This window comes from Papio anubis, chromosome X (genome assembly GCF_008728515.1).
Source record: "Papio anubis isolate 15944 chromosome X, Panubis1.0, whole genome shotgun sequence".
Lineage (NCBI taxonomy): Eukaryota > Metazoa > Chordata > Mammalia > Primates > Cercopithecidae > Papio > Papio anubis.
In genome coordinates this window covers 6,727,909-6,742,568 of record NC_044996.1, presented here as the reverse complement: position 1 = coordinate 6,742,568, position 14,660 = coordinate 6,727,909, and the positions used below count along the sequence as shown (strand labels likewise).

At 40.6% G+C, this 14,660-nt stretch overlaps 1 protein-coding gene across 5 annotated transcripts in view; it reads left to right on the top strand.

Moving 5' to 3' along the window:
- Positions 1-399: 399 nt before the first annotated feature.
- The window catches only part of AFF2 (AF4/FMR2 family member 2), a 494,138-nt gene continuing 479,877 nt past the window's right edge, over positions 400-14,660 (top strand). Inside the window, exon 1 of one of the 5 annotated variants that reach the window (XM_031660490.1) lies at positions 400-763. In XM_031660490.1, coding sequence (XP_031516350.1) covers positions 717-763 — 47 coding nt within the window. In that variant the 5' untranslated portion in view covers positions 400-716. The remainder of the gene's footprint in view (positions 764-14,660) is intronic. The other 4 variants (XM_017953742.3, XM_017953743.3, XM_009198407.4 and 1 more) reach the window with 4 other exon arrangements.

Here is a 14,660-nt window from a genome sequence, read left to right as displayed (position 1 = left end):
TGTATCCCTGCCACGGCGGCCCCTGCGTCCCGGGTCCGGATCCGCGTCCGGGTCCGGGTCCGGGTCCTCAGCTCTGTGGCCGCTCCCACTAGCTGATTTTGACAGTGGGGGGTGGGAGGGGGTTCCTGAACGGCGGGGGCGGGCACCGCAAGCCCCTGCCAGATCCGGGGATGATAACGTGCCTGCTCCATGTCGCGGCTTCGAGCTGTCCAGGCTCCGCCTGTGGTGTGTAGAGGTGTGATGCTGCCGCGATGCGCCGCCGCCTGTGCAGCCGCTGCCGCCGCCGCCGCCGCCGCCGCTGCCGCCCGGCTGCCGCGCTGCGCCTGTCGCTGCCTCTGCCCGGCCGCCCCGCCGCCGCCGCCGCCGCCGCCGGCCCGCAGCCCGCCAGGCGGGCGGCCCAGCCGCCTGAGGCCCGCAGCGGCTGCCGCGCGCAGCGTCGGGCCCGCTGGGTGCGCGGGCTACCGCAGACCGAGCGGACCTGAGTGGGCGACCAGGCTCTTGCCCGCCCAGTGCCACTGCCGCCGCTGCCTCTCCGGAGCGCAAGACCAGGCATCTCCAGCGCCCGCCCCTGCTGCCGATGCGGCCCGCACACTTTTAGCTGGGCGGGAGGGCTGGAGAGCCGGGCCGCCGAGAACCGCCAGCGAGCTGTGCCGAGAGTCGCGCCGACCCGCTGCGATCAGGGACAGGCGCCCACCCGCCGCCGCCGCCCGACCGCTATGGATCTATTCGACTTTTTCAGAGACTGGGACTTGGAGCAGCAGTGGTAGGTGTTGATTTTTGCCTTCTCCTTTGATGAGCGAGTCTCCTGGCGAAGTCTGAGGTTTTCGCCTTTGTTAAGAGGAGCTGGAGCTGTCGTGGGGGGCGCCCCGGACTCCCTCCCACTTGCTCTCAGCCACCTCTGGCCCCGGCCGCGCTGACTCCTAGGTCGGATGCCAGGGTGGGGGGAGGTGCGGGAAGAGGGAGGGATGCGGACCCTAAAGCGTCGCTTTGCGCTCCAAGTCTAAAGAGTTGCATTTGGCTCACATCGAATTCGGTGCCGCCTGAGAGCTGAACCGCACGACCTCCCAGGCGCTTTTCTCTCGGAGCGGCTCGCGGGTCTGGCCTCCTTGAGCCCCGGATGCCGCCCGCCCGAAATGCCTCAACTTTCCAGGTGCCCAACGCTCGCGGCCGGCCATGGGGGAAAGGCAACGGCCAGGTGCCGCCGGCTGCCCTCTGCTTCCTTGGTGGCCACCGCCCCCGCTGCCGCCACCTCCATCCCTGCGCTGCGCGGCGCGCACACCTTTCCTTCTGCCGACTCAGCCCAAGTCCCCTGCACTCCTGGGTGGAACAGCGGCTTTGGGGGCCACCACTCAGGGGACCTTGGTTCGGGGCCGACTTCGGCGCTTGGCTTTCAAGACTGAGGGTTTTCGGAGTTGGCCCCCAAAGTCCGCAGCTCTGATGTCAATGCACATTTAATTACCGGCTGGACCCCCGTCGGCCTCCCACTGGGAGGCAGCCGTAGTTTTTTGTAATGGGCATCCAGCTCGGATTCAAAGGTTGAGTCAGCTCTTCACAAAATACCCTAAACTTGTCGCTGAGACATTTTGAAAGATGGTAGAAAGGTGACTGGGGAGCTGGAAAGTTGTTACTGTCTTAGAGATGTGCGTGCGCGTGTGCATAAATACTGATATACATATCTATTAACTTTTTAAAAACTTCACTTACTACAAACATTATCACAGTTTATTTGTCATAGTATTTAAACATATCAGATTCCCCCCGCAGTCTAAGGAATTAGATAGGGAGGGGGCTCAGTGGTAACCGCTTAAAATTGCATTCTTGGTTATTGCCTTTTAAAATGTATTTAGAATGATCTGTAGTACCTACCAATAGTGCAAAATCTTTTGCAATGTTAAACTACTAGCGGCCGTTGGTTATGAATGCTGTGTATTTTTACAAGGATTTCCCCTGTTGATGTGATATTTTAGGCAATTTCCTTCTTTAAAAAAGGGTCATATGCTTAGCCAACAGCTTCATTATGCCAATCATGCCTCCTTTAGTTGCAAATCCAAGATAATCAGAACTTAAATACATTTTATTTTACAGCAATTCCGGATAAATCCTTGAAGCACAAATTATGCTGTGTCAGTATTAATCTATAAGGCGTTTTTGATACCACGGTTTTATCAGCTCTGTAGAAATACATTGTTACATTAAAAAATGCTGTTATTTGAAAGTAAAAATTACAATAAAATTATTGCTCAATTAGATATGCTCCTGCACACAGCCTTTACTCTGCTTCACTAATTTATTTTGCAGACAACTGATAACCATAGCACTACTATTTGCATACAATTTGCCTAATATATGGTGTGGGTTACATCGTTAATTTAACAGACATTGTTATAATTAATTTCATGGGTATAGTTCAAATGTTAAACATATACAAGGTATTAGGTTTTTAGAAACATTTTTTATATTAATTCCGGTTTAATCTTATGCATATGCAATTGCATATTTAAAGGGGATGGACTCTTTTATGTTTGATTTCTTTAAAAAAAAATGATAGGCTCCCTCACCCCTGTGGGAGGCTTTCTTTTTCTTATCTTAAGGAAAATGCAAAACCTTTTTTTCCTCCAGATCCCTAACTGAGCCACATCAGTTAAGGAGCATAGACTTGGACACTTCGAGAATATTATGTGAAATACTGATTAATTAGTGTAACGCATCTGCATAAATAAGTCTGTCCTTTCCCTCTGTACATGATCCAGGAAAATTTCTCCTTCTTACTGCTCATGAGTGGCACACTTCGTTATGCATCTCTGTTTATAAAAATCTGTAATGTGGTTGTGCTTCTGTGTTTTATACAGCTCCACAGAGAAAAGGAAAATAAATGTGACAATAGTGGATGAACTAAAAAGCTTGACATTGTCTTTTCCCACTTCTCTTTGGAAGTCCAGAGCATGCCAGTTACATATTCATTATATGTTTACGTGCCTTCTTTGGGAGTAAATAGCTACTTAAAGTGATGGCCTCCACTCCCCACACCCCCAACCCCCCAGGAAGGCCAAGAAAGGAAGAAAGACCAGCAAAGTTAATGATCTTATTTACCTTTAATTTATTCTTAACATTCACTTGTGGAGCAGTAAGCTCTGAGCTATCTCTACTGCAACCCTAGATGTCTGACAATAAATGGATCAGGACAGCTTAAAAACGAACTCATTTTCCTAGACATAACATACAAAGGCATATGTGTTATTTGCAAACATTTGACTGTAACAAACAAAAAGTGTGTGCCCATTTATAAACACACACATTTGTTAGGACAAATGTAAATGGAAAGGATGGAGTACTAATGATGCTGCAGTGTGCATGTTATGGGCAGTGTTTGGGAATGCTCACATGCCTAATGGAACATACCACTGGGTTTCACAAACTGCAAGAATAACTAAATGGGTCATGCTCTGGACTCGATTAAAGGGCCAAAGCTCAAGTTCTTTAAGATTCCTGAATGAATGAGCAATGTTCACCTGAGTTTGAATTTAATATAAACCATTCTGTGAAAGAAAAAAGATGGCACAGATGTCTGTCTGTGTGCATGAAAGACATCACTTGCTCTTAAAGAAAAAGATAAATTTTAAAAAAATCAAATTTCTTCATTTAAATCATTCCATAGTCTTGTTTTTGGTAACCAAGTAAATGAATTATTGAGGTGACTGAAGATCATGTAATGATGTCATTAATCCCCAGTTAAGAGGGGGAAAAAAAAGCAAATTCAGAGGGCCTTTCAGTTCTGTAAGTACCTCCCACCCAGTATTGATTAGTTATTGCTTTGTGACAGGCCAAGGTTCTTTGTGGGGATGCTTACCTTTCCTTCATTGGAAGGAAGGAAAGGAAAGAAAATACAGAAAATACACAAAGGGACACATTCTTAAAAATTAAAAAAAAAAAAAATGAAAAGAAAACCACCATGATAGCAAAATCAGAACGTTCAAAAGCCTAGTTATAATTGTAAAGTGATTGTGACAGTGGCTGGCTTCTCACTGCAAGGGACAGCATCAATTGTTTGTAGTTTTTATGTGATGTCTCACAAATAGCCTAATTAGAGGCAAGCTTGCAAACGGGCAGTTATACAGGAAGAGACTTAAACTCACTAAACTGTTATATAAATAGAAAGTTCAAAGGTCTGTGTGGGGCTGTCAAGGCAGAGAAGGGGCCATGTGTCAGCCAGGCTTCTCCTCCTAGGGTAAAGGCAGCCCCAGGGCCTGCCCCAGCAGTCTGAACTGCACTTTCCCCAGTTTTCCTCGACCTTACGAGGGCGGGGCAGTACTGGAGAAGGGGCGGGGGGCTGCTTTCTAGACAAAAGTGAACTGTTTCAGCTCCAGCCGGGCATGGCCCATGCACTGCAGCAACCCGGCTGCCTCCTCCTGTTCTGTGAGCACAGGTCTTCTGAGGCCTCGTTAGCTACAATCTTCCAGAAGAGCGGAACAGGACTGTTTATGGATGGGAAGGTGTGGAGATGGGGGGACACAATCTTTGCCAACTTGGAGATGCTAGGGCTGTGGTGGGGTAAGGGGAGGGGAAGTCCTGTTTTGAATAAGGCCTAGAGATTCCCAGCGTTTCTTGGTCTCTACCTCCATCTATTTATCTTTCCCCTTTTCCCTCTGTGGTCTCTTAAAAGGCAGACTGCCTATGGTCTGTTTTCTTTGCTAGTACAGTATGCATTCTCCCGTGTGTTTGAGCATTCATTCAACAAACCATTTGGGGTTGTGTTTCTTAAGGGAATGTGTGGGTAGGAGAAATATAAGTTGGTGAAATTCACTAGTAAGGTCTCCTCCGCAACTCCCCAAACCCTCCAAAGAATGAAAGCTCTCAGTAAATCTTAAGAGGCACATCTATTGGACACCGAAGAAAATTATCTCATGGTAGAAATCAGCTTAATGATAAATGAATTGTTTTGTTAATGATTCAGTCAAGCGTTTAACAACTTTAAAATATACAAATCAAGATAGAAAATGACTGCCTCGAAAATGAATCCATCATTATAGACATAAATGAGATTCCATACATTTAAGCATCCTGTAGATGGATACAAATTATATTGTATTTAAACAGGCTAATTATTACTGAATAGAAATGGTTTTAATGTACTAACCTTTAACATGAAATAAATGCCCATTATTCTTAGCTAAGATTATTTTTGCATGCAAAATTTGCACTTATTTAACACAATTTCAAAACTGTAGAAGTCCAATGAAATGGCCTTCTCTGGAACAATTTAGAGCTGTGGCCTTAAGAGCTTGTAACTGTAGGTCATACCTCAAAGAGGAAAACTGCCATATACTTGATTAGCCTGTCATGTAGACAAAACAATTTTTGCTGCAGTGACTACATTTTTTACTTGTAATTTTGTTTTTCTTTTTCTGATTGCTGTGGGATAAAGAGAGATTTTAAAAACTTGCTTACTGATAAATGGAAAGAAATGTTACTGATTAAAGAACTCAAGACCAAACTTGAAGAAACCTTTTTGAGTGTGTGTGTGTGTTGTGCGTGTGTGTGTTTCACCTGTGGTGGAACTCAACATTATCATTGCTACTATAATTTGAATGTTTACTCTGTGCCACAAGCTTGAACTAAATTCTGGAAGGACTCAATTTCATTTAATCCTTCCAACAACTTTCTGAGATAGGACCTGTTATGATCCCTGTTTTACAGATGAAGCAATGAAATCACACAGGCACTCACTCAGTGATGCAATCCAGGTTTCAGCATAGATGGAGCTGACCCCAGAGCCTGCAGCATCAACAACTGACATTTTGTCTGAACCTTTCCAACATGTGGAATGCTGTTCCACATGCTATCTCATTTGATCATTGTGAGTTAGAATGTTCAGGTGTTCTTGCCATTTTATTGAATGGCAAATTCAATCTTAGAGAGGTTGTGTGACACATGTAAGTTCACACAGCCTGTTGGTAGTAGAGCTTGCTCAGAAATCCACATCTGCCTATTTCCAAGTCAGGTGCCTTTCCACAAAAGCTCATTGCTTATTATTTATTGTGTGGGTCCGAATATTTATTTAGCTGTCACTGAAACAAATGGATTGGATTGTGTATGTTGTACTTGTGGAAGAAATCTGTGGAATTACCATGTAATTTGACCAGCCCTGGAACTCTGTTTTTTCCTTTTAATTAGAAAGAGAGCAGTCTATATACTGAGTATGTCATTTATGGGAGCCCCTTTCATGAAAATGTGAGAATGGAAAATCATGTGTGTGTGTGTGTGTGTGTGTGTGTATGACAAATCTCAGGTCCATTTAAATCTGAATGCTCAAATTTTGAAGATTTGATACTTGAATATAAAGAAGACCATTGTATACTTTTTGACTCATTTGGAGCCTCAAAACTGGAGGTGGGAAGTTGGTAACATTTCATTCCAAAGCTTTCTAATTTACCACTTGTGCTAATTGATTGGACCCTCACAATAACCTTAAAGGTTTATTAGGATTGGTATTTTAGCTTCATTTTGTAGATAAGAAAACAGAAGCTCAGAGAGGTTAACTTACTTGCCTGAATTTACACAGTAGGTGAATAGTCTTAGGATATGTGTTTGTTGCTCTTTTCGCTGTATCATCACTGTTGCATTAAGTTGTTAATATTTAAATATCCACGTTGCTTCCTAGAGAATGGTGTGTCACTCTCTGGCATCATTTAGCACGGTGTTTTCCCATCACAGGTACTCAATAAACATCTGTTGATTGATGTTACTGTCACATTCAACTCGAAGACTGTTCCATGCAAATGCAGGTCTCTTTCAAGGATAGTTGCTTAGTAAATCCTGGTGATAATACTGTACCTCTGCCTGTGTGATCGTATATTAGTTATTTGTAATTCTTTTCATGTCTTTTAGCCAGTCTGATCTCTTTTGCAGAAAATAAAGAGAATAACCAATGGTTACAGAAGAAGATTAATAGGAAAAGGCAAAAATAGTATTCATGTAATTGGCATGATTTTAAAAAATAGAATTTCTATGAATTCCAAGGTGTGTTTAGCCCAGAAGAAAAACAAGAGGAAAGAATATCTTTTAAGGTACAGCATTATAGGAATTAACGGACTGGTATTGTGTCTCAATCTGCATTGAGAACATTAATAAAGAATGTGAAACAAAAATCTGAGGGAAAAATGAGTGGCCGGAGGGTTGGGATTCCTCCAGCTTTCCTTGAGTTTCAGTCTTTATGACTTGTATTTCATGAGAAGGCTGTTTTTCTACTTAACTACAGCAGATCCACACCATAAATTATCATGACTGTTAAACAAAGGTCCAGCCCTAGGTTCTTCTAATGTAAAACTTTTATGTTACACTTTAATGAAATTTTATATGCATGTTCAAAGCAAGGCACACTTTACACTGTAGAGAGGGTGATGTTCTGAATTGTTGAATTTATTTTAAAGTAAATCTTTTAGATGACCTTAGCTCCTAACATCTACCTACTTACTGAGCTCAAAAAAAGTTGTCTGAGAACTGAAAAAAATGGCATGATTTAAGCAAAGCTGACAATAGCACTATAGCTAGAACCCGATTTTGATTATGGATTGCTTAGTTTATGGGATGCTGTTTTTCAAATATACCTGTGTATTTTGCTTCATTTGAAAAATAAAATCAGCTAATGTTTCAAAGTAATCTTTGATTTGGTTCTTCAGTAGGTACTTTCCCTTATATGAAGGTGTAAAAGTCACACTTTGAGGAATAAGCTAAGGAAACAAGCTTTATTTTCATTACAAAATCAAAATCACTCATCTGTTTATTTTTCCAATGTTTCTTTTGTTGGAGAAATAAAAGACATTACTTCCATCCTATGAAGAACAGTTTGTTTTGTTAGATTTCCAAATAAGAGTTCTCTGCATCATCTACCATCTTCAATGAAAACCAGATCTCAGTAGCAGATACTGGTTCACTTGGTGACCTTTATTAAACCATTTTCCTGGAGTCAGTTTTTGTGTTTTGTAGGCAATGTATCTCCTGGAAATAAATAGCTTTGAAATGGTTTCTTTTTTGTATAAGTAAAAAATCATATGCTACTTGTCTTGTAGTGGTGCTGCAATTGAAATCTCAGCTTTAACAATCACTGGAAGAAGTTGTTTGCTAAAAGTGTGATGTCTTCTTGGTGTTTGGGTTTCTAGTATGGTTTGATCAAACCAACCAAGCAGATGGAATGTATTGTTATAAGGTCATTTTAACCTTTAAACTATGGCAATATGTACATGACACCCTGACTATCTGTTGAACAATGAAAAATGCAATTACATAGACTTTATTTCCCCAATCAGGATGTCAGTCAACTAATGTTTTAATAAATTATTTTTCAAAGGACTGATTGTTTTCATGCCAGGTCGGCACAGCCACAGTGACTAAATTAGACTCAGTGTGATGGATGTTTCTGATGAAGTGCCATGGAGAGGTTTCATCAAGTTGCTATTATTTATTTGCTGCCAAAGTGCTTGGCTTTGGTGTGTAGATGTTAATCAATTCCTAGAAGCTGGAGTTTTAAGGCTGGAGGGCCCCTTTGAATCATGTGATCCAAACTCCTCATTGTACAGGTAAGGAGACTGAGGCCCAGGATGGGAAAATGACTTGCCCAAGGACATCCAGTCAGTAATTGGCAAAACCAGGTCAGGAGCCCTTGTACCCTACTTCAGTGTTTGTCATCTTTCAAGAACTGTTTGTATTGCCTACCTACTCTGTGCCCAACACTTTGCTAGTCAGTCATTTTTAGGGAGAGATAAAAGGCCCGTAGAAGATGACCTCTGGCCTCGCAGAATTTACATTGAAATGTATAGTTAGCATTAGGGAAATAGTATGACATGGACTGTAAGTAAAATAGGAATTCTGGGAGAGAGAGAGAATGCAAGCTAAGTAGACAAAACAATCCTGGTCAAGGCCCATGAAACTCTTTTATCAGTATTAGTACAGTTCAGAGTGAAATGGAAATCCAGAAATTTTTATTGTTTAGGGGACCAGGAGCATTGAATACTAAACGTAAGACAATTGACTTTGGACCCTGAATTATCTGGTTTGACAATAGCTCACATTCATCACATAATTGCCTGAGTCCTCTTTTGCTGTGTGAATGGAGTATTCTCATTAACACAGACAAACATTTGCTGAGGGACAACCACAAAACTCTCCCAAGAAGAGTTTTGGAAACATTCATGCAAACATTCTTCAAATAAATACCAAATGAAAATGTGTTTTTTTTTCTGAAATAATTGAAACAAGTGTTTGTAAATTGGTACAGTTGCTGGCAAAATGGCCATTTTTCAAAAGAAGTGTATAGTGTAGCTCTTGAGATGTTCACAAATACATTGCTTCTTTTGCTTTTTCTCCTTTTCTAAAAATATAATTAACTGTTTTGTTTGTTAGGTGTGTACCAACATTTTACCATCAGTATTTCTTTTTTCCTAAAAAGTGAGTTGGTGCCTTGGTACTGTGTGATTGGTGTTGACATCTGTGTTTACAATTAGCTGTTTGGCCACCAAGTAATTCTTTGCCTGGCTATGTCATTGTGCAAATCTCAGCTTTATCTCTGGGAAGCTGCTAGGGAGCAGCAAACCTCCTGCCTCCTCCGCCCCTCAAACTCCCATACTCCTACCCAATCTGCTCAGATGCCTCTCCTCTGTGCTTTCATATCTTCCTGAGCTGACTTCCACCTGGGCTGGATCCTGCTTTCTCCCTTTCCCAACTCTTCCCATGCACCTTTGTTGTTGTGAGTGATGAGAATGTGTCTTTTATTTTTGTGTTCCCAGTGCCTGGCCCAGAATAATGACCTAATGCTGCCAGTCCCGAGTGCAGCATCATTCATTTATTCAATTCGTTCAGGCACTATGCTAGCTCTTCAAAATATTAAATCTAGGTGAGAAGACCTAAAAGCAGTATTAATAATAGTAATAATTTAAGCTAATAATTAGAGGTAACATTTCCTGTGTGACAGGCTCTGATTTGTGTTATCCTATTTCTTTATTTAACAGAGCAGGAAACTGGGACAGAAGGGTTCAGCGACTTGCCCAAGGCCATACTGGTAGTATGTTGCTGAGCTGGAATTAATCCACAGACCATGTGAATCCTTAGCTTCTCTGCTAATCTATAAGGATACCTAGGATAGATGCTATAATAGCTGCAACCGCTGCTTGCGCTGAGGCTCTGTAGTGGACTGGGCTAATGAGGACTTTACCACCCATCCTTAGTATTTACAAATTGGGTTTAAGTTCATTACCAAATATGAGGCATGACTTTCCAGATACCTACTCCAACAAGAGACACACAAGTCTGTTCCTCTTTGGTGTAAGTGGCAGATTCTGTGCTTGGGAGGAAGGTATACTCATCCATAAGCCTGAACTTAATTCAAACTTGACAAGAATGTGAGCTCATTAAGGGTGGAGAGTTTTGTTAGTTTTATTCACTGCTGCCACTGCAATGCTTAGAATAGTGTGTTGTGCACAGTAGGTGCTCAGTTATTTCTTTACTGAATAGGTAAATGGAATGATAGACAAAACTTGCTTAATACTTTGTGTGATCAAATTTTTGAAGAGATAGCTCAAGAGGTGTAAGAATGAGGACCAAGAGAAGTGCTAAAATCACAATGAGCAGACAGGTGGGTACAGGTAGGTGTGTTGCCTTGCCTTCCGTACATACTTTTCTGAAATAGGACGCTTATAGAAATGTTATAAATTAAATGTTCTTTATGTGCATCTTACTTGCCAGGAATACTGTAGGGAAGTCTTTGTTGATGAGCAAAATCTCTCCCAAACAGCCCTAAACTTATCAGATTTGTATACAGCATTTTTAGATTTTAGATTTTTGTGTACAGCATTTTCTTGTCATGACGTATACCTACATTTAGTATCTGCAACAGTGCTTTAAGGGTAATTGTGCAGCCTTAAAAAAAAAAAGGTGTAGCAACTTGTTACCATCCCTGAATTGTAGCTTTCATCTAGTACAAAGAGGGGGAGAACAGACCTTCAACATTTGCTGTGTATTTTTCTCCACACTTTTGTAACATTGTCTCCTCTTAGCTAGATGCCTTGTTTGCTTAATAGTTCCTGCTTTGGAGGCTAACCTGGGATTTGAATTTCCCTAACATACATTTTTACATTGAACACATTTTCTATTTATGTCTCTGGAGAATTCAAATTACAATTTCATACCAAGGATATGCAGAAAAGTTTCCACACGTGCTGATTTTTAAGAAATCTGTAAGATAATTTGGTAGGGAAAGAGGATTCGCATTTACAGAGCATTATGGCATATACTTTACAAACATCACCTCATTGAACAAGGACCCTAAAAGATAAGGGTTTTCACCCCCATTTTACAGATAAGAAAGATGAGGATCAGAGGGGTGCACCCCTAACTTTCTCAAAGTCACATGATTAGCCAACAGCAGAGCCCCAAGTTTCTTGGACCCAGAGATCACATCCCTTCTGCTATAACCTGCCTTCACAGAGTTGAAGATGAGCTGATAATAGAGTTTGTTGGGTACCTTCAAAGTACTAAAAGTAATCTGGAAAAACACCCCTGAATATTCTTTTATTATCTTCAAATTGCAAAATTAAAGGTAGCAGGATGCAGGTCCAGAAGATAGACAAAAACATGAGATGACAAGGAAATTTAGGAAATTTTAGTGAGAGTGAAACACCCAGCCAGTTAAGTGAACCAGACTTTAAGGTACATACTAGGAGGACAGACTGTAGATAATTAATGGGTCTTTAATAAATTGGGTCTCATAATCAGAAATGAAACTTATCTGAATATTAGTTACAGATCCAGAAAAAACTCAAGAGCCATGATGGACCTTATAAAAAAAATAACAGTTAAAAGTTAACTATATCTCTTTTGCTACAATTAGGCATTTCAGCCATTTAGTTTTGAAGTTCTGTAACAGTTTAAACTTCAACAGTGCAAATGTATTCAGACTGTAAGTGGTAAAACTTCCTGTCAAGAATGATGAAGGCTGTGTTCATTGTATTCTGATTAGCATCGTACTTAGAAATTACAATGAAATGCCAATGAGCACTCTAATGCCATTGAAAAAGGACATCCATGACACACGTCTGCCATACATACTTTGGTAAACAATTGCAGTGACTCATATACCTTGAACAAAAAACAGAAATTTGATCAACCTATTTCAAAAGGCTTGAAAGTTAAAGCGAATTCTAAATGTAGATTAGTAGCAAATGATGACAGCTGAGCCAGCATTACCTCAGTTGATTAATTTATAAGGATACTGGTCAATGATTTTACCCAACAGCTATGCATAGTAGAATCCTAATGGGATCTGTCTGTTAAAATTACATAAAGTAGGGCATTTGATTTATTTCATAGTTTCTCAGAGCTCAATTTTAACTTCATACAAATAATGCATTAGTCACCCAGGATAAATGACATGCTGAATACAGTTGTGATTTTGTCTGCTTCTCATAATCAGATTTAGCAAAGGATTACATCTGTCTTCGTAGTTTATTCCTATCCTAAACATTTGTAGGTAGACTGGGATCTTTTCTCTTGTTTCATATCTCATTAGATGACATCGGACCATCCAGCCCTTTCCCTGCCTCTGGGTTTCTGGAGTATGTAAGGAAGATTCACTGATTTAGGGGTAGTACTAAGACCTACCACATCAAATAGAAGGGTTTAAAGACATTGCTACTCTAAATATATCATTAAGAATATATCACTATCTATCTATTTATATATTGCTGAACTATTTTATTTCATTTTTGAGATTTGGTTACATTCTTAAACCTGGAGTACATATTATTATAAAGCTAATTCAGTAAAATAACACTTAAATCATTCAAATGCACTAAAGCAGGTGAAAATGTGGGGATCACCAAACTTTGCCTAAGTGCCTATACTCCAAATCATCATCTCCCTCACTATTGACCCTGGGGTTGGGAGAGTCTTTTCTTTGTGTTGTGAATGCTGCAGTAGCTGCTCCAGGGATGTACATCTCTGAGCCTTACAGTGTCAACCCAAATGTGATTTCAATGTCAAGATCTGGCTGACTTTTACACTCTGATCACCATTATTTCTGTCTTTTAGTAGCTTCATTGCCTTAACGGAGGATGGAAAGGTGAGTTTGCCCAACTGAAAAACTTTGAAATCTGTTCGGCCTACACTTGCACACCAAAATTAGAAGAAGGGGGAGGTTTTAAATTTGTGGCTGGCTGGAAATATGTGGGTTTATATTTTTAAGATGTAAAAAATATGATTAGGAGAAAGTTCTCAGAACTTCATGGACATCATGTAACTCTTAGAAAGTAAGGTAAATGATAAAATATGGGATAAGTTTCCTTAAATTGAACATAATCATAAAAATTCAAGGCAAAGCAACATATTCTGCAAAATTTATGAGATTTGAGGGTGGGGGAGAGTTTGCAAAGCTTGGCAACCTCCAGTGCGTCTGACCTGGCACATTCCTGTTGGTAATGAGAACCTTATGGGGTGCTGGGCCTCGGTTTTCTTAGGCAGGGCCTACTCCCCGAGGGTATCATAAATGATACGCAAGTCAGGAACTTCATGGCTCATGGCATTTCTCAGGGATATTTTAGTTAAGCTGTCCCACCCAGCTACAGTGGCAGAAGTTGAGAAGAGGGCCCACTTATAAATCGTTATTGAACTTTAATTAATTAATTATTTGCCATTGTTTATAGGAATTTGAAAGGGAAAGACATATTGAATGACCATGCCTATCTGACTTTATAGAAATGGTCCAGGTTCTTGGGGTTAATGTGACTTTTATTATTTGATAGTCATGCATTTGTTTAACAATGGCAATAACCAGAAAACCACAGAAGTATAAATACCAGTAATGAAAAGTTCAATGCAAAGAGGGAAAAAGAAGAAGAAAAAGTGCAATGCCAAAGTTAGGACTGTTTCTTCTGGTGTTTTCTTATGTTTTGTCTTCCCTTTTCTTTCCTTTTATTCCCACGTGCTGTGAAAGTTTGGAGTTGTCCACAATCTCATTTGTGAATTTGGGCCTTCCATCGTAGGATGTGTAGGGTGGTCAGTCACGAAATGTGTATTTGTAAATATGTGTTTGTTCAAAAAAGTCTTACTACCCGGATTTCCTGAACATAGTTCTGATATAGCTTTATTCTCAAAGGACTTCTAGCAGTGATGCTACATTTTTGTGGTGACAGTTGGAGGCAAGGAAATGTCCAAGTTGAATTGGTCTACTTGATGTTGATCCTTTAACTATGAATGTTTACTGCCTTCCCTGGGAACCTGGAACTTAGCCAACTTTAACAGCCATAGAAGACAAGCCTGATGTTACTTCTAAATACACAACCCTCAGTTCTCTATCACCTACCCTCCTCTTTCACTATCTTTTAAATTCCTGATATTTATTCATATAAACAGTTTAGTAGTTACTGTTTTATTTGATTCCTTGAATAGGTCTGACAGCATTTGGAAAAAGACAGTTTATGATATGGGCATCATGGTCTTATTTCACTGTTGTCCTTTTAATTGTATTACTTACATCTGATAAATTTTCAGATTTTTTCTACCCTTTATTAGTGATCTAGGATACTTATGGCAGTGTTTTGAAAGGTGAGAAACACAACACTGCTCTCTGAATTTTTTCTAAAGACTATGGTGCATTTTATGAGAGAAATGTTTAA